Source organism: Oratosquilla oratoria, chromosome 30 (genome assembly GCF_046742065.1).
Source record: "Oratosquilla oratoria isolate Oo_2021 chromosome 30, ASM4674206v1, whole genome shotgun sequence".
Lineage (NCBI taxonomy): Eukaryota > Metazoa > Arthropoda > Malacostraca > Stomatopoda > Squillidae > Oratosquilla > Oratosquilla oratoria.
The window spans coordinates 51,502,370-51,528,088 of NC_134806.1; the positions used below are offsets into that span (position 1 = coordinate 51,502,370).

The 25,719-nt window shown below is 40.6% G+C and overlaps 1 protein-coding gene across 2 annotated transcripts; it reads right to left on the reverse strand.

The window, feature by feature from the left end:
- Positions 1-1,816: 1,816 nt before the first annotated feature.
- LOC143041207 (protein lifeguard 1-like) lies at positions 1,817-25,719 on the reverse strand. 2 transcript variants are annotated; one of them, XM_076213050.1, is made up of 6 exons: positions 25,567-25,719; positions 21,834-22,104; positions 12,006-12,229; positions 9,149-9,419; positions 7,298-7,435; positions 1,817-4,444 (listed from the first exon to the last, which is right to left on the reverse strand). In XM_076213050.1, the coding sequence occupies exons 2-6, from the start codon at positions 22,095-22,097 to the stop codon at positions 4,298-4,300; spliced, it is 1,044 nt and encodes a 347-aa protein (XP_076069165.1). In that variant the 5' UTR covers positions 22,098-22,104; positions 25,567-25,719; the 3' UTR covers positions 1,817-4,297. The 2 variants fall into 2 exon arrangements, with proteins under 2 accessions (XP_076069165.1, XP_076069166.1); XM_076213051.1 differs by lacking the exons at positions 21,834-22,104; positions 25,567-25,719 and adding an exon at positions 19,633-19,782.

Sequence of the window (25,719 nt, forward strand, 5' to 3'; positions counted from 1 at the left end):
CTGTTTCTTGACATTCTTTTGATATGTGATCTTAATTTACTTCCATGACCTCTTAAAGCCCTCCCATCTTTAATCAGGAGACCTCTTCTATCAGTGCAATCTGAACACTGTAATCATGTCACCTCCTTCTCTTCGATCTTTCAAAGTTGGTAGACCCAGTACTTTTAGTCTCTCCTTGTATGGTTTATCTGCCTGGCTGGGAACCAGTTTGGTTGCTGACCCTTGTATTCTTGCTTATATCCTTCATTCTGGGTAAGGACCATACTACTGACATGTATTCCAATCTTTTTTCATCGTTTCTTCATCCATACAATGGAATGCCACTTTAATCTTCTGCAGTAGCCCATACGTCATTCCCACAGTCCTGTTGATATTTCAGGTGACACGTTGTCTTTTATCAAGACTCCCAAGTGTTTTCCCCTTTTTTTTTTTTTTTCTGTCTAATGGGTTCACTTCCCAAGGAATAGTTTAAGGACAGTCTTTTGCCACTATTGCCCATTTCCAATAATTTCATTTTCTTTTTTCTTTTTTAATTGAATTTCATATTCAATTTTCATTTTGACTATTGCAAAAATATCTAGTCTTCTTTTTATACTTACATGTGTGTGTGATTTATGAAAAGCCTTTTAGAACCTCCACCCCACTTCATCCTTCTCAACTATTTTAATCTTTACTTGGGTGTTGGTGGTGGTGTTGTTGTTCCCTAGACTGTCTGTCCGAGCAGTCCCGTCTCCCCAAGGAATGCCATAGCCGAAACTGGGTTTTCCCACAGATCCTTTATAGAGCGTATGTTGTGTTGTTTGCGTGCATGATTGTGTATAATGCAGTCTTCCATTATGTGTTGTATGGTATGGGGTGAAGTGTTACATCCTGGGCAGCTGTTCACAATGCGGTCATCCAGCCTCTTCTAGTAGCTTAGAAGTGCTGGGTTGACTGCATAGTCTTCTTTAATTTCCTTCATAAACATTTTCCTCATATTAGGGCATTCACTGCATATCTATATGCAGTCCTACCTCAAGGACTCTAGTGACAGTACCATAGACCAGAGTTCTCACAGCCACTTTTAAGTTTGCAGACAAATCTCCCTGTATAGGGGAACATTCAACCATTCTTCGTAAATATCTCTGCCTTTTTATGTGTTTCTACAATAGGGATAAGGATAGGAGGGGAGAGAGAGGACAGAGGGGTAGAGAGAAGAGAAGTCCCAGGAGATACAAGAAAGGAGAGAGAAATGGGGAGGGGGAGGAGAACCACCCCCTCCCCATCTCTGTTGCACCTCTCCTCTGTCTACAACTTTCTCCTCTATCCCTTTCTTCCAATGGGGAGTGGGGGAGCACAAGGATAAGAGGGAGGGAGGGAAAAAGAGAGTAAGGGGAGAGAGTAGGGAGTAGGAGGGAGGGAGGGGAAAGGAGAGAAGCTGGAAAGGGGAGAGGTTCTCCCTTCCCTCTTCTTTCTATCCCCATCCATCCTCTCCCCCTCATCTATCTTCTTCCCTCCCTTCCCCTCTTCTCTCCCTCCCTCCCTTCCCTTCTTCTCTCTCTACCTCCCCCTCTCCTCTCCCTTCCTTCCCTTCTCCTCTCTCTCCCATACCCTCCCCTCCCTCCCTCCACCTCTTTCATCTCTTCACCCAACTTCCCCTCTCTCTGGAGGGGGCATTTACCCTTTGGGGTTTTGTGGTCCTTATTGGCCACTTGCTTCCATTTGGCCACCATCTCACCCAAAGAGAGGTGCAAGGCCACCGTGCCCTGTGGATTTCACTCGAATGTCACTCAAAGCAAAGGTGCCATCGCAAGAACGAATGAATGCTACACTGCAGTTTATTTTTGTTGACCCAGGTTAGTTTATTTCAGCCATTATACAATATATTCAATAATCGCCAAACCATTTCTAAAGGACTTAGGGGCATTATTTTAAACTTGGTACATCTTGGAAAATAAGCATAAACCCAGTATTCTGATGTTCTTGGGTTCAGTCTTCCAATTCTTACATCTGTGGGAGTGTACAGCGAATATCAATTTCCTAAAGTCTATAATGAAAATGAACTGACAATCAAAAGCATACGTTTTACCTAAATGCTGAAGAAAAAGAAGCAGATGCAACTGTATCTAATAGAAAAACATTAACTGCAACTCCCAATTTCAGTTAACTTTGTAAACTAGATCAATATATACAAACTTTTTAACATCTAGAAGTTATGAAAGTAAGATTACATAAAAGAATCGTAGATGACCATATATGTTTAAATCTACTACTAATATAACATATACAAAAATATCCTCGCTTTGCAACACATTCCTCACTTCAGAGAGAGGAAGGGGCATATTGGAAAAGGACAAAAAGTCCTTACCGTACACTATTTTCCCCACTGAAGCCAAGGAGTCTGCCGTAAGTGAGGACATACACACAATCTTCACATTTGACTAAGACACCAATGTTGAAAAATATATACCATATAAATATACACAATATAAAGTTGGGAAACTTTCAGACACACAGTGCAGTCTTGATAGCTGGTAACGAAGACGTAGAAAACTATTCTAGTAACTCGTGAATGGACAAACTTAAGTTCCGCTCACTAGCGTTACCGAGGCTATGACCGACGGATGCTATTTTAAGCTACGAGAATTAAAGCTCTTTTAATACCAATTGCATGCTGGCAAAGTGTCCAACTTGTTTTCCCAACTGTACGGTCTACCAGCCTCCTTCCACTCGGTTAAAGCATCCAAACAGTACGGCCCAAGGTGAGAAATGTCCAATAGGATAAACAGTTATAACAGAAATCCTTTCTACTATACTGTGCAGGTAGTAATCCTTGCATCAGGTCTACTGATTCCATAGATATAACTATAGATCTGGAAGAAAAATTTTCATGTGACTTTATATACAATATTACCTTTTCTTTCTCGTGAACCTTTTTTGAAAGTGGTACAATATTTTCATATATTCTCTACATGGGCCCCAAGCTCATCTCAATGTACACTCTTGGCCCTGCACATGTTGGTGTTTTGGGTAACGGTGACTGAGGAATACAAGTTATGGGAGAAAATTGCAGCAATGTGGTGCAATCTTTGCGTGATTCAAGCAGAGACGTGTGAAAAGGGGCTTCCACTGTGGGAGTGAGATGGCTGATTGGTTGGATGGATGGATGGAGGGGATAGGGAGGTGGTTTGGTATCAGACAGAATAATAGGCATGATGCAAGAAGCTAATAAAATAAAAATCTCAAGAGATTCAGGCAAAGAGATGGTAAAGAGAAATAATAAAAAAGTGGGGGGTGGGGGGTTGAGATTGGTTTCCTTGTTTAAAGGAAACAATTAGGAGATATGGTTAGTAGGTAAAATTGGGAGAAAAAGCAAGAAGGAACAGTAGAGTTTACCAATTTCCTTGTTCAGCTATGTCCCTTATAAGGGAGACGCATTTTGGTATACAGACTAATATCCTAATACAGTACAATATCGAGCATTCAAGTTTTAAGAAATCCTGCAAAAGTCCTGTACAAGGGGCACAGTCCTAGCCTCTCTGATAGGAGTTTTGCAACATTAAATGGAATCAATGAAGCGTCTCCTAGTTTTGGTTACACGATACAGACTGCAGAAAATTTTCAAGTAATTACAAAAGGTGAGTATATAGTACCAATGCTATGGGATATCATGACAATGTATTCTTTTATGAATAGAAATTAGTACACAACTTTAAATTTTACTATTCCATTCGGCTTATTTTTCCCAGATTTACTTTACCACATCTCCCTCCAACTTGTTTCCTTTAACGACAAAAGGCATCTCTGCAGGGGTATGTAGGCACTTGGCACACGATTCAAGTAACTGCTCTTCTGCACCAAACTATCCAGTACTTCTCAGACAGGTCACATACTGGATCGTTTTAGATGCAAAATTGCTAACTACAGTACTGGAGTGTAATGCCTGTTTACCCTGGCAGGTAAATAATTGCCCCGCCTCAACAAGGACTTTATTTGAAGGGTGGGTTGGCCGAGCCAATAATTGCTGGATTACCAACTCCCCTTCGTATGGAAAAAAAAAAAAAAAAACGCCAGAGATTCGAGATAAAGAAAAAAAAAATAATATAAGTATCCATTATGTTGCACATGTGCACATATACACAAATATGTTTACCTTATTCCAAAACATTAATGTATACACATTTATATATCTGCTTTTAAATACTCACATGTGTATTTCACTACTACACTAAAATATTCTAAGGAGATTACGAATACCCCTGTTGTATCTAACAAGTTCCAGGTATATTTTCGTGTTTCTGGTTTTCATCTCGGATCCTTATTTATTGGAACCAATGAGAGACAGGAGAGACAAGAAGATGTAGATGATGTCCAAGTACAGCTGCAGGGCTCCGAAGATGTGCTCTTCTGCAGAAAGCTCATGTTTCCGACCACCTAGGATCATCTGAGTATCGTATATGAGGTACTGCAAAGAAAAAAAATACATAAATATACCAATGGCCTTTTCCCCCCTTACAAGGGAGATAGCCAAAGTCAAAGGCATAAATCCACTCCCACCCATTTCATCCCCACATACTCCACTCCCATTCACCAACCCTCCTTCCCTCCCTCTTTTCTTGGCTCCTCCTGGATGATGGGTTATCCCTGGGTCAGAAGCAATGTAGCAAGACACAGTAAGGCTGCTTCATTTAATCACTGACCCACCCACCCACCCCCCTTCTCCGTCCCCTCATGTAGAAAAAGAAAAGACGCGGAGAAATCCCTTCGGGCTGCATCAAAACATCACTCACACTTACTACCTGAATCCCCACATCCCACACCCACTCCCTTCCATGCATCGCATTATCCAGACTCAACCACCCTCCACTCACCCCTATCTTCCCCCCTCCTTCCTCAACAGACATTCTCCTCTCTCCCCTCTAAATAATAATTATTTAGAATCCGGAAGTCTACAAGTTACTGTTAAGTAACCCTTAGCAGGGCATCTCCTTGCCTCATACCCCACAAGAATACAATGATCAAAATTAAAATGCAAATTTGCATTTCAACTCTGGGTGAATCAACACCAATTCCCTCATCATCCCTCCATACTCTAATACAGGAAACAAGACTTCAATCTTTAATTGCCCCTTTCAATTAACGTACTGTGTCTTGCTACATTGCTTCTGACCCAGGGCAGTTGGTGGGAGATGGGGATGACCCTTCATCCATGAGGAGCTAAGATGAAATGGGGGGAGAGGGGAGTGGGTTCGTGCCTTTGACTCGGCTACCTCCTTTTGAACCTCTTCAATACGAGTCAAATTCTTTCACGCAGCATCGGATGCCTAATGTATGATGCATTGTACATAAATATACCAAGGCTTTTTCCCCCTTCCAAGGGAGGTAGCCAAAAAGGAAAAGGCATAAAAACACTCCCACCCATTTCATCCCCAAATACACTCCACATCCCTCCCACCCTTCCTCTCATCTGAGCACCTCCTGGATGACGGGTCATCCCTGCACCCTGCCCACCGCCCTGGGTCAGAAGCAGTGTCGCAAGACACAGTACATCCACAGCAAGGCCGCTTCATTTAATCGGCGACCCCCCCCCTCTCCGTCCCCCTTTGCATATAAGGCGAGGACGGGGAGAAATCCCTTCGGGCTGCGTCAAAATTTACTCACACATACACAGTCACATCATCCATATACAACCATTCTCCACTCACCTCTGTCTTCCGTCCTCTCCCTTCCTTCCTCAACAGACATTCCCCTCTTCCCCAAAGCCCCCTTCACCCCATCCATCCACCTCATCCTAGGACGTCCCCTCATGTTCACTCCCTCCACATCTGCCTTCCATACCTCTTTTACTAGTCTTTCTTCACTCATTCTTTCCATGTGTCCAAACCATCCTAATATTCTTTCATCAACCCTATCTCCCAAATCCTTTTTCACCCCTGTTCTCCTCCTCACCTCCTCATTTCTCACTCTATCCAGCCTAGTAACCCCCACCATACTTCTCAGACACCTCATCTCAAACACATTCAAACTCCTTCTCTCTTCTTCTCTTATGTTCCACGCATTGTACTACATACATCATTGTACTACATACATATACCAAAGGCTTTTTTCCCCCCCTTACATGGGGGGTAGCCAAAAAGAAAAAAGCATAGAAACCACTCCCACCCATTCCATCCCCTACATACTCCACTCACCTCCACCCTCTTCCCTCCCTCTCATCTTGGCACCTCCTGGATGGCGGGTCATCCCTGCATCCTGTCCACTGCCCTGGATCAGAAGCAGTATCGCAAGACACAGCACATCCACAGCAAGGCCGCTTCATTAATTCAGCAATCCAGGAGGTGCCAAGATGAGAGAGAGGGAGGGAGGAGGGTGGAGGGGAGTGGAGTATGTAGGGGATGGAATGGGTGGGAATGGTTTCTATGCCTTTGTCTTTTTGGCTACCCCCCGTGTAAGGGGGAAAAATCCTTTGGTATATGTATCTATGTATGTACAAAGTCCTCTGAAGGGACACCATCCTAGTATCCTGATAAGGGGAATTCATAATATTAAACCAAATTTTCTTAGTTCCTCCCATGGTCACTTTCAGTCCCTCCCTAATCACCGCATTCAACAACCCTCCAAAATATTCTACCTGTCTTCCCCGTATTGCCTTCACTTTTATCTATCCATCTGCACCTTTTCCTCTCTGCTTGACTTGTCCCCCCTCTGTCTCTCAACCCTCTTCCCAAACTTTATTCTTTTCAAAGTTTTCTGTCCCATTTCTACCCCATTTTATGTCAGCCCTCTGCTTTGCCTCCCTAAAGAAAATTTCTGTTAAAGTTCATGTCACTGCCGGGTTAACGCTAGAAATCTACATCCTTATCTTGCCAAGGCTAGCAGTAGACTATTACTCACAGTTCGGCCAACCACAAGCACAGTTGCAACTCTTGGAATGCTCTGTGTGCATGAGTCAGTACCCACACATGCACGAACATACACGCACGCTCGAGAACAGGCTAACATACATACATATACCAAAGTCTTTTTTCCCCCCTTACAAGGGAGGTAGGCAAAAAGAAAAAGGCAAAAGAACCATTCCCACCCACTCCATCCCTAATACACTCCACTCCACTCCCCTCCACCCTCCCTCTTATCTTGGCACCTCCTGGATGACGGGTTATCCCTGCATCTTGTCCACTGCCCTGGGTCAGAGGCAGTGTTGCAACAACAGGCTTACACTCTTTTAACCATGGGGGTTGGTACCCCTGTTCCACCCCTCAAGGCGTAAGACTCGATTTATTTATTCTTTACTCCCCGTATGAAACACATTCTTACTTACCATGGAGAAGAGAAGAGCAATACCAGCAGAATAAATGGTATCCATGATCTTGCTGCTGGTGAAGATGCAGATGATGCCGAAAACAATTAAAATCATGCAGCCAACAAACAGGTATACTCCACATCCTGTAAAGTCGTACTGGAAAAAGAAAAGACAAACGGGATTTAATACATAAATACATATGAATGTACATGGTGAGAGGGAAACCTGGGTGAACGGGAGTGGAATGGGTGGGAGTGGGTGTATGCCTTTGACTTGGCTACCCACCTTATAAGGGGGAAAATCCCTTGATACAGGTGGACATGAATGTATAGTTTTGTAACAAGAATGCACAGAGTTTTGGGAGGAATGTAAATGTAGTGGTGTTCAGGGATCTCAATGCTAGAGCAGGAAATGAACCAATAGGTTGAGTAACAAGGAAGCTTGGGGTAACAGGCAAGAATTATAGTGGAGATGTGTATTTAAAGTTACATACATACATATACCAAGGCTTTTTCCCCCTTACAAGGGAGGTAGCCAAAAAGGATAATATTTAAAGTTGATAGTGAATAATGTTTAAGAAGGGAGACAAGCTGTAACAAGTAAAAATTATAGTGGAGATGTACATTTAGAGTTGATGAGAGCAAATAATGTTTAAGAAGGGAGACAAACACAAGTATAATGGAAAAAGGCACTGGAGGGAAGTGTAGTTTACCTAGTTGTATTATATGGGAAGGGAGCTTGTTCTTAAACTCTTGTAAAGTTTTTGTATAGCATTAACCCCTTCCATACGGTGCATACGTAGGCATCATGAGGAGCAAGTGGATACGCGAGGCTGCCATATTGGCGTCTTGAATATATTTATTGTAGTTGCCCCTCCGTAATGACATACTCTCTAAACTGTCTGTAATCACATTTTCTATGGTTATCAAAATTCACGGGTGAAAGAGAGAACGATCGATATAAGTGGTGACTATATTTTATGATGCGAGTATTATTACGACACGTCGTACGGCTGGCATCAGCTGCTGCCCGCGAGATTTAAGGCCTGTACTAAAGAGGTTAATGACCAATATGGTTCTGCCCAAAGGCAGGATTGAAAGAGGTAGTCAAATCCACCCTACACCCATCTAAAAGTACGTTTTGCTCAGGAATCATAGCTCAACAATGATCGTTTATGGCTTAATGATCAAATTATCATCTAAAGCACCAATTCTTTTGTAGCCACTGAGCAATAATCGCAACAAACAAAACGTATTTTTGATACTCATTCGTTGTCCCATATCTTGACTCCTTGAGGGCGATCCCTGGCCCCTGCCACACTGCTCAGATCAGAGGCAATTCAGAAGCACCTACTGAGCAGGGCCAGAGTCAAAGCTTGTTTATCTTCACCACTTCACTACATGGTACGCCCACCCCTGGCCTAGTCCGCTCTATTCCGAGCACACAATAGAAATCCTTACGAGCCATGTCACTTCTTCATCCACCTATGCCTTCCACACATCTCGTCTACACCCTCCACATACTTCATTTATGCTCTAAACACACACAAATAATCTCTTGCCCTTTCTCTCTCCTGTGCTCAACCGGCATTCCCCTTGCATCTCTACCTAGGATGAGCGGACAAAATTCCCTTAAAAAAAAAAAAAAATCCTTCACAGACTCCCCTTTTCCATACACATGTAACATACTCCACATATAAATCTATCTATATACCAAGGGTTTCTTTCCGCTCGTCAGGGGGGTAGCCACCCGTTCCACCACCCTCGTTTCCCTCTCATCCTAGTTCCTCATATACGAGGATCATCCCCACTTCCTGCCCACTACTACTAATCTATCAAAAGATGCAAACGGACAAAATTAAAAACTTACCTTGGTCTGAGTTGCGAAAAGCGTGAGGATGAAGCATATCGCAGCTGTGATTCCGACAGTCATGATAACAATGTTGGTGCCATAGGTCGAGGCTATTGTACCCGTCATGTAACTAAGAGCGAGTGTGAAGATGCTCAGCATGATGATGTTGGCTGGCCACTTCCTGCGCACACTTGAGCAGCACACCATCGTCATGTACGTGATGATGAAAATTGCGTAGGACAGGAAATACACCCACTGGTGTCGTAGCACGAAGTACTTGACGCCACGGCTGTCAAACAAAAGAAGCTCTTATACATTTCAAATAAGTTATGCATGAAATCTGATCAATCTGTTGAGATCAACAGACCCAACAACAGTTTCTGGGCAGAGTAGAGGAACCATTATATGATTAAATTTAATACATTTCAAATTCCATGATAATTACATGTACCTAATTCATCTTTTCAGACTGTGTCAATATAAATTGACGCAGCCAATAGGGATTACTCTCAATCTCTGTTCACAATGTGGTCATCCAGCCTCTTCTGGTAGCTTAGAAGTGCTGGGTGGAGACTGCACCGCAGTCTGGCCAGGTGGACTCTGTCCATTCATGGGAGAGAGGATTCAGAAGGGTGGATATCAGGGGGTCTGGCATGCAGCAGTGTGTTGTCTTTCAATGTATTAATGGAGCGGTGAGTGATATGATTATGAATATGTGTCCGGAGGCTGGTATTTGGATGACCGCATTGTGAACAGCTGCCCAGGATGTAACACTTCACCCCATACCATACAACACATAATGGAAGACTGCATTATACGCAATCATGCACGCAAACAACACAACATACACTCTATAAAGGATTTGTGGGAAAACCCAGTTTCGGCTGTGGCATTCCTTGGGGAGACAGGACTGCTTCGACAGACAGTCTAGGGAATGACAACAACTCTCAATCTCTATTTTCACATGCAACTACAGACCAATTAGTTTGATGTCCATTACAGGAAAAATGCTTGAATCAATAATGGCTAATAGAATCGGAGATCACATTGAAAGATTTCGATTCACAACTCTCAGCACGGGTTCTCCAATGGTAAGTCATGTGTAACTAATCTTTTTATACAAGGCATCAGATAACAATGATAGTTATGATGTTATTTACCTTGACTTTGCACACCTTGTGACTCCCTCCTTGAAACATCCCCATTTTTCTTCCTCTCCCTCCCACTCTTTGCTTCTTCTTGTACTTTTTCTTTCTAATTCAAGCAATTTGCCCTAAGCACCTCCTTACCTTCCGTCCTTTTCCTCTTTCTACATCTATCCTGATATTCCACCACTCTCTCCCCTTAGAACATGTACATCCAACACTCTTCCTACCTGGTTACCACTATAGTCCATTAAAGCCCTATCTACCACCCTCTCCCATGTGTACTTATGCTCGACTTTCTTCCTAAACACTGTTAGCTATCATTAGCTCTCTTTCTAGACACATCACCACCATCAACTCTCAACTACGATTTTTTCCTGGCACCCCACACTTCCCCACCACTCTGTCTATTGGTTCATCTCCTACCCTAGCACCGAGATCTCCCAATACCACTACACTTTCTCCCTCAACCTTCTATGTACTCGTTCATATCTATCCAAAATGCCTCACTACCAGGCCCATAAACACTTGCAAAGACCCACAGCTCACTTCCCAGTTTCACCTTCATCCATATTAACTTTGAAGAAACCTCCTTCCACTCTACCACACTCTTTTCTATCTCTTCACTTACTAATATAGCCACCCCTTCTCTCCCTCATCCTCTCTTCACTCCTGACACCTTCACAACTACACTCCCAAACTCAAACTTGCCCCTCCCTTTCAACTTAGTTTCACTCTATGCCATCACAACCATCTTTCTTTTCACAAACACATTGCCTATCTCCTCCCTTTTACTCATTTGTACCACACCCACATACATAAAAAGACCCAAACCTTAGCGTATGGTTGGAAAACTCCTTGACCCTTTTATGACTTTTTTTTTTTTTTTTAAGGTCTCCTTTGGGGCTACAGAGAAAAGGATGCCTAGTCCTATCTTCATCCTGTTTGTCACCTTTTACAACTCAAGTGGGAACAACATAACCATCATAACCAATAGAAAAAAATATATATCAAAGAGCAGTATTCAAAATGGTTACAGGGCTGGCTGATGAAACACACAGCTTCAGGATACAAGAAAAGTAAATGCCAATATAACAGTGTTCAGAGCTACAGAGGGATTGTGCATCATCGACAAAGGCTTCCAGAGGACATGGGATGAATCTGAAGGCAAAACATAAATAAGAATAGAAAATAAATAAACACGCAAGATAAAAATCTATAAGCATTGGTGTATGGAAAATAGAAAAATGCAGTTCAATCAAACACAAAATTGTAAAGTTAGATTCAGAGGGATCAGTCACAGGACCTCACAAATACATCCTGGAGCCTGCCTATGATGGCCGTGACAGCGCCCTAACCACCCTGAATTTCCCAAGGCTGTTCAAGAGGCATCAGGACAATGAGCAAGTTTGGGGAAGACCTAATAACTCACCCTCATCACAGACGCTTCCCCCCCCCACCTGACACTCCTCCACCATGCACACACTACAAGACAACAAACTTGTGTACACATCACAGCACCACCGAGGACTAACTGCTAAAAAACTTTTCATCCCAAGTGCACATTATTAACTCAAATTAGTCTAGTCCTTAAATTAGCACAAACTAAACTGTCAGTATCACTGCATCACTCAATAAATCATTATATAATTACACACACACACTGGTATATATTAATCCTGTATACTATGACCAAGTAAACAAAAAACTAATACGATCTTGTCACTCACTGGAAGGTAAAGAGTGCCACAAATCCCAATGTGACCAGCAGTTGCGCAAACAGAATCATGTACACTTTGCGAATGAAGGCATGGCGAATAGCTTTTTCCGAGAAGCTGGCCGCAAATTGTCCAGGTAAAGGATCATTCTTCGGTTCACCAGCAGGTCCCCCCTGGGGTCGCATTCCCGGCTGGATCGGGAACCCTCCGCCGCTGGCATTGTAAACAGGCTGAGGCTGAAAATAGGAAACGCTCCTTAGTGAGAGTTTGATGCACCTCCAGTCAAATGTTGAAGATGAGTGGCTTACGCCAGGAGTCACACAGCTGCTACAGAGGCCACCACCTTTGCCCTATGCAATTTTGAGGCTGGGAATTGGAGAGGAGTCCAGGATTCGAACCCACAACTATGCAATTGCAAGACCAGCATGCTTCCAATTACATACATACATACATATACCAAAGGCTTTTTCCCCCTTACACAGGGGGTAGCCAAAAAGAAAAAGGCATAGAAATCACTCCCATCCATTCCATTTCCCATATATTCCACTCCCGTCCACCCTCCTCCCTCCCTCCTATCTTAGCACCTTAGCTTCCAATTACACCACCAGTAAATGTTGAAGGAACATGAAAGAAAATTAAAAATAATGAACCCCCTCAATTTCGAAGAAGTGAAACTTGTCGAAAACAGAGAGTTGTTTTAAATGGAAAAACTTCTGGATGGAAAAGTCTTGCAAGTGGAGTTCCTCAGGGTTCCGTTCTTGGGCCACTTCTATTCATAGTATATATAAATGATATAGACCATGGACTAAAATCTACTGTTTCCAAATTTGCTGATGATACAAAACTGTGCGGAGTGGCAAATGATCACTCAAACCAATTAGATATTCAAGAAGATTTAGATCAATTACAGCAATGGTCTGAAAAGTGGCTAATGAAATTTAACACAAGTAAATGCAAGGTAATGCACATAGGTAAAAATAACAGCAAGTACGATTACAAGTTATTTGGAAATTCGTTAACAAAAGTGGATAGTGAAAAAGATCTCGGCGTAATTATCAGTAACGACCTCAAATCATCCAAGCAGTGTATTTCAGCCTCTGAGAAAGCAAATAAGATTCTGGGATTGATTGCGCGATCTTTTGATTTCAAAAGTCCATCACTCATTAACAAGCTATATAAATCGTTAGTTCGTCCACATTTGGAATATGCTGTTTCCGTATGGTCACCGAATCTCATTAAAGACATTGACAGACTGGAAAAAGTACAACGGCGAGCCACAAAACTGATTCCAAATATCAAAAATAAATCATACGAAAATCGACTTAAGCACATGAATCTGTTTTCCCTAAAAAAGCGTAGACTCAGAGGTGACTTGATACAGGTCTTTAAGATTTTAAAGGGAATTGACAACATCAAAAGTGACCAAATTTTCACATTGAATGAGAATCAGACAAGAAACAATGGTCTCAAACTGTCCGGAAATAGATTCAATTTGGAAGTAGGTAGAAACAACTTTGCCAACCGTGTAGTTAATGAATGGAATAAAATTCCTGCACAGGTAGTGCAATGTAGTTCAGTTCGAAGCTTTAAGAATCATTTAGATAAATACCTAAGTAAGATGCTGTAATTATTATAATTTATGTTATATTATTTGTTTTTGTTTTGTTATAATTTGTCTGTCTGATTTTCATTTATTATTAGTTATATGTCAATTTATTATCATTTACTATTTACCTGTTTGTTTGTTATTCAACTATACCAATGCATTTATTTATGTATTTTAATTGTTATTTACATTGTTATAGTTTTAATTTATTATTAATATGATTTTTTTTTTTTTTTTTTTTTTTTGCATCCGACCTAGATATGGATCAAAAGGTCTCCTGTCGGCATGCTTTGCCTTTGTAATCCTTTGATAAAGTCATACACGTTACCGACAGACGAGAACTCTTAACACTGCAAACATCAGATCTTTATCAGAGGAACTTGCCAGGTATCAGCAAATTGTGGTTTTCTGAAAGAACTCTTTCCCTGTTACTCAATCTCAAAACTTGAGGTGCAAACTATCTCCAGACTGGTCCCCAGATATTTCTACCGACCGAGTGCATTTCTTCCACCTGACAACAGGCAAAGTTGGTACGTGGAACAAGGAGGATGGGAGGTGTCACGTAGTTGCCAGCACTCAGTCCCCCGCCCCGCCCTTTCGGCCACCTGTCAGCTGTGTAGTTTGACACACAGGGTCAGGAGCGTTCTTTTGTTAAGGCATTGCTCTCAGGTCAAGTAGCTGTGGCCGTTAGCCTTTTTGCCAAGTTGTATTATTTTACTACTTTGTGGTTATATTTCTTTCTTTGTAGTTTACAATGTTTAAATTATAACGTAACCAGATTTCTTGCAACTGGTCCTTTTTTGAATCTCTGATACCATTTGTCAAGACGTACGCGGCGTCATACGGATGTATTCAATTTTATTTAAATGATGTTCGTATGGCAACAGTTATCAATTGTCGGCCGGACATGTGTGCTTCGCGCAATTGTAGTTTTTCTTTCTTGTAACCCTTTCTACTATGTTGTGATTAGTACAACCACTCGTTTAACGACGACAATTGGGACCAGCGTCGCCGTCGTTAACCGAATTGGTCGTTAAGCGAAAGTATTTACATATACGTACATGTGCTGTATGCACAATGTCCAATAATACATATCTTTATTTTCGTGTATTTTCCCTCTTTTATACAGTACATTAAAGCTTTATTTACTGTTTTGATAGTACAGAAAGCCCTCAAATAACGCGGTGGTTAGGTTCCTGAAATTACCGTGTATGACCAAATCCGCGTATGCTGACATTCCATATTAAATACCGGGGTATTTTTTTTAGTTTCGACCATGGGCGCAATAGAAAATCAATTATTAATTTTGTAAATTAAAATGTATCAACGTAATATGCAATTTTGTGGGCGGAAATGAAAATAAAAAATACCTTGCTACAAGCAAATATGCTAATGAACGAAGTCGGTAGCATAGGATCGGGACGCCATCTTGTCTGTCAATTGACGGCCTCGGTACTTCCGACAGTACCTCGCCAGGTATATTTTCTTGAAGGAATGTTATGGAGCGGAGATACATGCATTCCTTCAAGCTGCAAGAACTTTGTATACCCCGCAAGCTGAGAGAGTGGTTGAAAAGCCCGCCAACGTCTCTCACGACGACGACAACGAGGACGAGCCGGATGACATTTAATTTGCAGGTAATGATTTATTAAACACAGGTTAGGTTAGTTTAGTTTAGGTTAGACGAATTTATCATCCTTTCATTTCTTCGACGTCGGCATCTATCATAACAAACATGGCGTACCATTCGTCCGACACGACTTCGTTACTTACGAAATCTGTTTTAGCACCTTTTTTGTTTTTTATTTCCGCTCACAAAATTGCATATTACGTTGATACATTATAATTTACAAAATTAATAATTAATTTTCTATTGCTATATTGCGCCCATGGTCGAAACTAAAAATTTACCAATACCGGTATATACTGTACCCCATGTTAGTTTTTGCAGCTTGCAGGATGGTAATGTAGACCTAAGCTTCATAACACTTTACGTCACAGCTAATATCCACCGTACAAGTTCATTTATAACATCATACAAATTTGCCTCAGCCAACATATCGTACACGTCGTAACTTCGGGAGATTTACGTTAAACGAATATTGGTCTGTCATAAAGCCCGTCATTACTCCGCATTGTCGTTAACCGAGGAGGTCGTTAAACGAGGAGTGGTTGTATTAAGGTTTTTATTTTTGTTACGTGCATTTCTTGTGTGTGTAATTTTAAGTTTTGTGACTGGGTTAGGCTTGTTAGCTACCAGTTGAAGTGGGATAGGAAAACACTTCCTATTGACCTTTCGGCCTCTGGCTCCAGTGACCATCGGGTCAATTGGCAAGCCTATATATAGAGGGTCAACCTGTTTCTCGAGGCTCTTTTTCCATCTTCCTTCCCCGGAGAGGAAGTTGCCGCCTTCCGTAAGTTTAAGGTAAACCCCTTTGTTTAAGTGTTGTTCAAGGTAACCTTTTGTTGTACTACAGTGTTACACATGGTAACCAGACTTTTTATCTTAAACTTAGGTTTAGCAATAAGTAAATGCACGGAGTCTTTTAATTTGCTTTTGAAATATTTAGATTTGTATTTTCCTTTTACTGTACCATTGATATGCATATTTTCATCTTTCATAATTCCTTTTCCGTTGTTTAAATAAGCCAAAAAAAATTAAATTTATAGTTTAAATAAAGTGTATAAATGTTTCATTTTAACTTTTTCTGTCACCGTACTACGCCGGACCTGGCAAATAACCTAATTGTTTTGAAGTAGTACATCTGTCACAACCTTGTCCGTAGATATTCACTCTCTTTTTCAATACGCCAAGGTCATATTATTGACAGAGAGAGTATAGAAGGAAAGATAGCGAGTGGTGATATGAAGTGGAGAAGGTAGTAGAAGAGAAGCGAGTATTCACAGGCTGGTTACAAAGTAGGATGGAAGAAACCTACAAGAGGTCTATATACCAAGGGTTTTTTTCCCCCTTATGAGGGAGGTAGCCAAGTCAAAAGGCACATACCTACTCCTTTCTCATGGAATAAACTTAATAATCATGTAGTAAGCGCTGAAACTATCAGTTGTTTTAAAAAACGATCAGACAACTTTATGGATTGGGATGACAGGTGGTGATGGATATGGAGCTGCCTAGTGTAGGCCTTATGGTCTCTTGCAGTCTCCTTTATTCTTATGTCCTTACCTCTTCATGGATGAGGGGTCTTCCTTTTATCCCGCCGACTGCCCTGGGTCAGAAGCAATGTAGCAATATGAAAGGTAGGTGTGTGTAGGTGTGTGTGGGTGTGTGTAGGTGTGTGTGGGTGTGTGTAGGTGTGTGTAGGTGTGTGTGTGTGTGTGTGTGTGTGAGTGTGTGAGTGTAGGTGTGTGTGTGTGTGTGTGTAGGTGTGTGTGTGTGTGTGTGTGTGTGTGTGTGTGTGTGTGTGTGTGTGTGTGTGTGTGTGTGTGTGTGTGTAAAAAAAAAAAAAAAAAGTAAGTTGTTCTCGTTCCCTAGACTGTCTGTCCGAGCAGTCCCGTCTCCCCAAGGAATGCCACAGCCGAAACTGGGTTTTCCCACAAATCCTTTATAGAGTGTATGTTGTGTTGTTTGCGTGCATGATTGTGTATAATACAGTCTTCCATTATGTGTTGTATGGTATGGGGTGAAGTGTTACATCCTGGGCAGCTGTTCACAATGCGGTCATCCAGTCTCTTCTGGTAGCTTAGAAGTGCTGGGTGGTGGCCGCACTGCAGTCTGGCCAGGTGGACTCTGTCCTTTCGTGGGAGAGAGGACTCAGAAGGGTGGATATCAGGGGGTCTGGCATGCAGCAGTGTGTTGTCTTTCAGTGTGTTAATGGAGCGGTGAGTGATATGATTATGAATATGTTTCCGGAGGCTGGTATTTGGTGGTTGTGGAGGAAGAGAAGAGAGTATCTGTGTGTGATAAAGGTCTTTGGGTGTTGTTTTAATGTTTCTTTGTGTGTGTGGGTGTTCTGCTATGTAGTGTAGCAGGTGTGATGCTTTGTGGTGGCTGCGGCAAGTGTTTGTGTGCCTCTCATGTTGAGGTGGTCCTTGACTTTGAGGACTTTTGTTTCATGGTGTAAATGGTCTGTAGGTGTTGTATTTGTGCAACCAGCCCTGGCCATCAGCTCTACGCATGTGGCACCGATCCCCAAGATAGTAAGTTGAGAGTGGAGGATAGTTGGAGAAAGGAAAAGAACAGAAGGTAAAGAGGTGCTTGAACAAAAAGGAAAGGGAGTAGGAGCACAAGAAGCTGAGGGAAGCATGGGAAGTGGTGGATAGAGCATAGGTAGGAGCGGAAAAGGAGTGAGTGTTGCAAGGAGGGAGTGACATGGTGTGCAGCAAAGATGGCATGTGGAACATGGAGGAAAGGAGGGAATGAAAGGAAGAGTAGCGAGTAGTGGGATGATGAAGTGAAGAAGGTTGTAGAAGAGAAGTGAGCATTCACGGACTGGTTCCAAAGTAGGACAAGAGAAATATGAGAAATACAAAGAAAAAAAAAGAAAAACATAATGAGGCAAAAAGGAGAGCAGATCTAAAATGGGGAGGAGTTTGACAGAAAATATTGAATGTAATAAAAAGACGTTTTTGAAGGAGGTTAAGAGAAAGGGAAGGAGTGTCAAGTAAAGAAAAGGTAAAAAGCACAGATGGAGAGATGTTAAAGGAGGAGGATGCTGTAAAGGAAAGACGGGCAGAGTATCTTAGAGAGCTGTTAAATGTAAAGGATAGGGATGGATAGGTGGTAACCGCAGGTGCTTAGAAAATGATGGTGATGGGAAAGGAAAAACAAGAAATAAGAAGAGATGAGGTGCAAGTAGTTATGAAAATGATGAGAGCAGGTAAGGCACCTGGGTTAAATGGGAGTCATACAGTCTGAAGAAGGGAGGAACAGTAATAGTGGACTGGCTAGCAAGATTGTTTTGTGTGTCTATGGGATAGTGGAATGCTGGAGGCTGCCTGTATAGTTCCACTTTACTAAAGGGGACAAATGCAAGTAACAGTTTCAGAGGGATCAGTTTGTCGAGTGTAGTGGGGAAGACTATGAAAGTGTTTTAACTGAGAGAGGAACAGAGAGAGTAACTGGTGAGTAGAGCGAGTTTATGAAAGGTTGTGGTTGTATGGATCAGATTTGTTGCAAGGCAGATATGCGAGAACTTTAGCAAAATGTAAGGATGATTTTTGGGCCATTATGGATTCAAAAAAAGGTTTGTGACAGGGTAGACAGGAAGTCACTTTGAAAGGTTTTGCAGATATATGGGATTGATGAAAAGCTGTTAAGGGCAGTCAAAAGTTTTTACAAGAGAAGTAGAATAGGTTAGAATTTGAACTGGAGATTAGCCGAACACAAGAACGACCTACGGCACCACAGATCATCAAACTCTCAAGCCATACACACAGAGACACACGGACATTCACCAAAATGGGAAGAAGCACAATCTCTCCGAATGGCCTTGGAGAAGAGAATGCAAAGACTGGCATAAGCCACCTACTTCACTCCAAGAGCTTACAAACCATAGAGATGGGTTTGTCGACCTATCATTGACTACTGACAAGCTGATCCTGGAAGGAGGAACGAACCAATCAGTGTGCTCCGTTCTAAGACATCCAGCAGGATGATCCACAGTGAAAGCATATATACTCTTAATAAACGTTGTCCATCACCCTGAAGAAGACTTAGTCGAAACATCAGCAATATAGTGTTCCTATTCCAACCTGCGTCTTTCTACTACCATTTCCAATCATCTCACCTTTACTGTATATTATATATTGTATATATATTGGGTGGAGATCTTCATAATTAATGCCAACATTTCACACATACATTTCCTTGATCACTAAAAAACATTGTGGTTTATTCAACAGCTGCTACCCAATTACTCATCATTAAGAAGAGAGGGAAACAAGGGTCGTGGATACGAGGGAAATGGGCGGGAAGGGGTGAATGCCTGCGACTTTGCCAAGCACCACCCCACACACACACACACACACGGTGGTGGGAGGTTGTCTACAACATCTAACTTTGAAATCCTGTACCTGCATCAGCGGTTGGTTCCCATCTGCGGTCAGAACTGCAACATACCCAGACTGCGTGGAATAGTGTGCAGCGGTTTTTGGGAGTGGATTAATCTGTATCACTTCCATCTTGATTGTGCATGCAAAAATGGTCAGTTTGCAAATAAACTAGTGTACTATGAAATGCTTGTCATTAATCCCTCAAGATCCTAGTAATTTTCTCTTCATGTAATGTTTACATTTCCTGTATTTCCATATCCTCACTCAAGATCGTACTAAGTGGCTGTTTATAATCATTTCACTTTCTATCATTTAAGTATTTTCCTGAGTACAAAACAAAACAAAAAACATAAAAATATATAAAGGTACACCCACAAGCAGACAACTCGAATTATTTCTTTGTAGTAACGATTTTGAATAGGTATTGGAAGAGTGGGGGGGTGGGTATATGCTTCAACACAGCTACCCCATCTATTATGGGGAGGCCTTTTGATGTACAAATGTTCAGATGCACAGTTGGCTTTATTCGTGGTTGACTACCTTTCCATTTACTACACTTTTTCACATGTTTTTTAAAAAGTATAAAATTCACTTTTCAATCCAAATACTTCATATTTCAGGCATAAATCCATGACAAGATTTCTTTTCTGATGCCATCTGAACCATCAAATCTTTTCATGAAATCGTGTACTCACAGCATTTATTTTCAGACTGATTAACACAAATCTAAACACAAGTCTCCTTCCTCATTGTTTCATCAATGTAATCGAATAAATATCCCACACAAAATCTTTTCCTTAAACAACTACAAAATGAAAATAGAAGCAACTGCTTTTCTTCTGTAGAGGGAAGCCTTACTAGCTCCACTCTGGGATCATGTTGGCTGGAGTAGGTGACACGTTTTCTCTAATGCACGTTCTGCTGACAAGTTTTCTTTCATACTACAAACAAAATGTAAGCACAATTTTAAGACAAATCATTCATTCCATTACATTGTAGTTGGAGCTGCACTAAAAACATTCTTTTGTGCATTTTCCCTGCACAATTTGTTAGCATTATCTGTAGAGAATTTTCAATGGAAATAAGCCAAACCAAGGAGAAATACCAAGTGGAGTGAATCTACCGATATACCAAGAATACCCTTGGAGGCAACCAAGGAAGGAAAATCCCTTGGTATATAGATAGATGCACTCCATAAAAATCATTGGTTATTCTCCATTACAAAATTTCCACAACATGTAAAGCTGCAGTCTATAAATCCTAATAAATCAAATCACACTACATACACAGACCAATGGATTTCCTTTACAAGGGAAGTTGCAAAAGTCAAAGTCAAACCATACTACCTACCAAATAGGGAGAGCTTACGCAAACAAAATGTACAATAGAAATGCATAAAAAATAAATAAATAGATAAATAAAATAAAAATAAAAAATAAATATCACTAAAGGAGAGGCATGCCTCATGTGAAGTTATAAAAAAAAAAAAAAAGTCACCCAGAGCATTTATCTATTACTTTACCACTGGCTTCATGTCCCTTATAAGGCAGGTAGCCTTCCACAACCACTCACTCCCATCCATCACTCATCTGTTGTACGACATGAAGTTGGAAGAAAATCTAGGTAAAAGCAAGATTTGCCTATCATAGAAATGAAAACTGACCAAGTTTGGAACAAGAGAAGCCATGTTAAGAAACCAACAAGGTCAACGATAGATTTCAAGAAATAGTTTCCCATACCGGTGCATTGATTTATGAAATAAACAAGATAATTTTTTTTTTTAAACCCAGATATTTGGGATCTGGTCAGAGATGATCTCCCAGACCCTCTTATGCCTCGACTTCTCATTGGATGAACACACAGAAATCACAGTATTGTTTAAGGGTGATATAGCCCAAACTCAAACAATACACGAGTCCAAATCTAATGATAGTCGGAAATCAAAGATATAGATTAAGTTGAAACCATACATGAATTAGAGTCTAGGTATGTTAGAAAATTAGAGAAGAGGAGACAGGACCCAACAATTAAGTAATGTGGCACCAAAACCACCCCAATAGAACACCTGACAGAGGAAATCTCGTTATTTGGATTGAAAGGACTTGAGAGTTTGCTCCTTTCCTGTATACTACAATTAGCTAAATGTCAAAACTGAACCTCGTCATTTTCACACTGAAACAGGCAGAAGCAGAATTCAAAACTGGAAAATTATTTTTACTTACATAGCCATCTGGAAGGGCACCGGGCTGGGCTGGATATGGGCCTGGATAAGCAGGCTGTGGAGCATATCCAGGCTGGATTCCATATCCAGGCTGTGCATATCCTGGCTGCGGAACATATCCTGGCTGTGTCGGATATGGTTGTGCACCATAACCTCCCTGCGGTGCAGCTGGAGAATATGGTGGCGGAGAGTCAGCCGGCATGGTCCAACCGGCACCTGGTGCCGGCTGTCCTGGCTTGGAGTCCACCGGATATGGAGCAGCCATTAGAGATCTGCACAAGACAACACAACAAAATGAATAAAAAATTTAAATCCTCAGGTAAATAACATACAATAATTATATGTACCAAGGGCCTTCCCCCTTTGTGATGGGCGGTCAAGCTGAAATCATACTAACATACAGAGACTACTATATAAACAAGTCCATGGCACTGGAGGAAAAGTGAATGGATTAGAGCATGGATCAGTGACAAAACAGCATGTCACCAACAGAATAAAACTCAAATAGAGTGTTACTAGTGGAGTTCTCCCGGGTTTGGCACTGGGTCCCTTATTATTCATGTATATAAACGACTTGGACAATGGAATTATTAGCGACAAATTTGCAGATTACACTAAAATAGGTCAGAAGATGCTAGAATACTGCAAGGTCTTAAATTATTCATATGGTCAGTGAAATGGCAAATGGACTTAAATATCTCCGTGTAGTGTGTTAAATGTAGATTTACACAATCCAGAAAGCAGGTATAACTTAGATAACACTTTTAGAGAAAACCGAAGATGAAGTCCTGACCTTAAATCTAGGAAACAGTGCATTACCACCAGGAATAGTGCTAACAGAGCATTAGGTTTCATTGCTAGGATGGTTACAAATAAAAGTGCATAGTTATACCCATTTTTGACTATGCAGTACAGTTTTGGTCTATCCTATAGAATGGATATCAATTCACTAGAATCAGTACAAAGGATGATGACCAAAATGATACATGGACTCACAAATTTACCTTGTGAGGACAGGCTTAGACACCTTAATTTACACTCTAGAAAGAGTGCAGGCTGATGTAACAGAAGTGTTTAAGTGGATCAAGGGCTTAAACAAGAGGGATGCAGACAAGGTTGTCATATTAAGACGACGGGAAAGGACTTGCAGTAATGCAATGCTAAGCAAACAATATCATGGAAGTAAATTAAGAAAGACTATATGTCAAAAGGGTGTGAAGAAACCAGTTTTCCATATAGATGTATAAATATCTGGATTAGCTTAGGCGATACATCCTGAGCTCAAACAATGCACGAGTTCAAATGTAAACATGACAACTGGAAACCAGAAATATAGATTAAGTTGGAAATGTACATGAATTTGAACCTAGATATGTTAGAAAATTAGAAAACGAGACAAGACCCAATGACCATTGATCCTTTCCTGTATACTTGAATTAGGCAACAACATCACATCATAAAAGTTAAATCTTTGTCGCAAATCAGCTAATATCATCTCAAAGTCCCAACCCATGCACCAATGTTCAGTCAGCAATGACCTATACTTTTACCCTCCGAGACAATACCTAAAGAGATCGAGTCCAACAAGCACTAAAGGAGAAAAATCATAAGAAAATAAAGTTTGAGTCACAGGTTCTGCAATACTCCGAGTATAACAAATGTTTTTCGCCTCTTTTTTTACATTTGAAAAATCAATTTTTTTTTTATGGAACGGTCAAGTTAGAAGCTATTGGACAAAGCAAGTTTCATTGTTAAACATCTGTGCTTGCGTAATTCTGGAATCTGATGTAACCCAATTCTAGTAACCTACTCTATGCTAAATTTTATTTTCTATGCATCCTGTAAAATGGGACCACTTAAAAAAATTTAAACCAATATTACATTCATTTCTGAGACAATTAAATTCCTCTACAATGCCACTTAGGAGAAATTCCAAAACCACGCAAACATTAATTTAACATGAAACGTTGTTCAATAGCTCTTAACATGCCATTGGTAAAATTACAAAATCACGCAAATATATACTTACCATGAAATTTACATTGTCCAATTGCTCCTAAGCTAATATAACCTAAGCAGTGGTTAGAGGTACAGCAGCCGTCCTCCGAATTTTTATACCATAGGATGGGGTAATCGGGCCATCACTGAGGTAAATGGGCCATATAAAAGTTATTCATGTATCAAAAATTACGTTACAACTGGTAAATAAAATTCTGGTAAAATGGAAGTAGGTATATACTCAGGGCAAAAGTGATACATTTTAAAACCAATTTCAATTAAAAAAGTGAATAACTTTTATATGGCCCATTCACCCCCAGTGATGGCACGATTACCCCATCCTACAGTAACTAGAAGTACAGCACGCTTCTGCACGTAATTAAACCCAAGTTCCACTTCCGTGGTTCCACCCACCACAAGTTAGAAATTTAAAATTACTGAAGCTGAGGAGCCGTTCCAGGTGAAATTTAAAGTTAATTCCAAATCTACTTTGTTCAGAGAACTGCAAAACACTGTTCAAACCTACAAACAGGAACATTGTAAAATGTACACACAGAGATCTCAAACAATTGAATTGGCACTAAAATGTGCTCCAAAAAGGCAGTTCAATAACTGGTTTAAATTTTCCAAGCCGCAGTTTTATTGCATCCATGGTAGAAAAGAATTCAAAAGGCCATTCCACAGGAAAACATCCAAATCAATTGCTTAAATTAGGTTAGATCATATTAACAAACAGACCTATAAAATTCAAGAAACAAAAAAGGTATAAAATGTGTTTACACAATACTAGAATACTAAAATTACCTAACCTAACTATTCCATAGAAAAAAAATATATATGACAGTATCACAAACACACTTCATCTGTTTTTTGCATTTCTAAAGATCTATTTTGGTCAATTTATAGTTTCACTCAACCATAGAACCTCATATTTGGCTTATTATGTGTTCCTAGTGAGAAATGTTGTGATATGAACGATGGTGTACCTCATTTCCTGCGCAATTGCATAGTTTATAAGATATTAATTGTTATAGTAATGGACTTAGGCCTACCTCTCCTACAGAACGATCTGAGGGGAAATTTGGGAAATCGGGGTTTTTGGGTGGGGAGAACTTACACATGGAGTAATGACCCTTGCAAAACACGTCTACAATACAAATGAACACATCATTTTAAAAACACACAAATTTCACCTTCTATGGAATGGTCATGTTATGAGCTTTTGAATATAAGCTCCATGTTTGCGCGATTCTAGAATTTTACCGATAATCCTTCAACTACAAATCGCAAAAAAAAATAAAATTTGCTTGAGGACACTGGAGTAGAACAGGGACTTAATACTTCACAATACTTTTATAACCCATATTTCACACGTAGTTAACTGGAAACATAGTTCCAAGTTCAATCTTATCTTGCGGCCACGACTAAAATGAATCCTGAGAAGTGACTAACAACACAATTAATATCCTAATATGTCGATTCAAGACTAATGGTGGAAATATAATCATCATAATTCTAACGTCACAAAAGGCCAATGATAATCTTGTGAACTATATTAACAATAGCATATGCAAAGTGCATTTATCAATAGAAAGTACACTTTAAATTCGATTGACAGAAATCCAAAACATGGTCACTAATATTTCCTAGGAACGTCCATAAGCAAAAAAACTGTATAATAATAAAGCATACAATTAACTAAATGCTATGAGCGACCTCCCTGTGATGTTACTTACCAAAAAACTCAAGCCAAAATATTTCTCCAACCTCAAAATAGTCTCCTACTTCTCAGAGGTCTTTCCTGTAAATCCTGGGAGGTTTGTTGACGTAATTTTAGCGACAGATTGGTTCCTCGCTTGTGATTGGCTCAGTGACATCATCGGGTATAC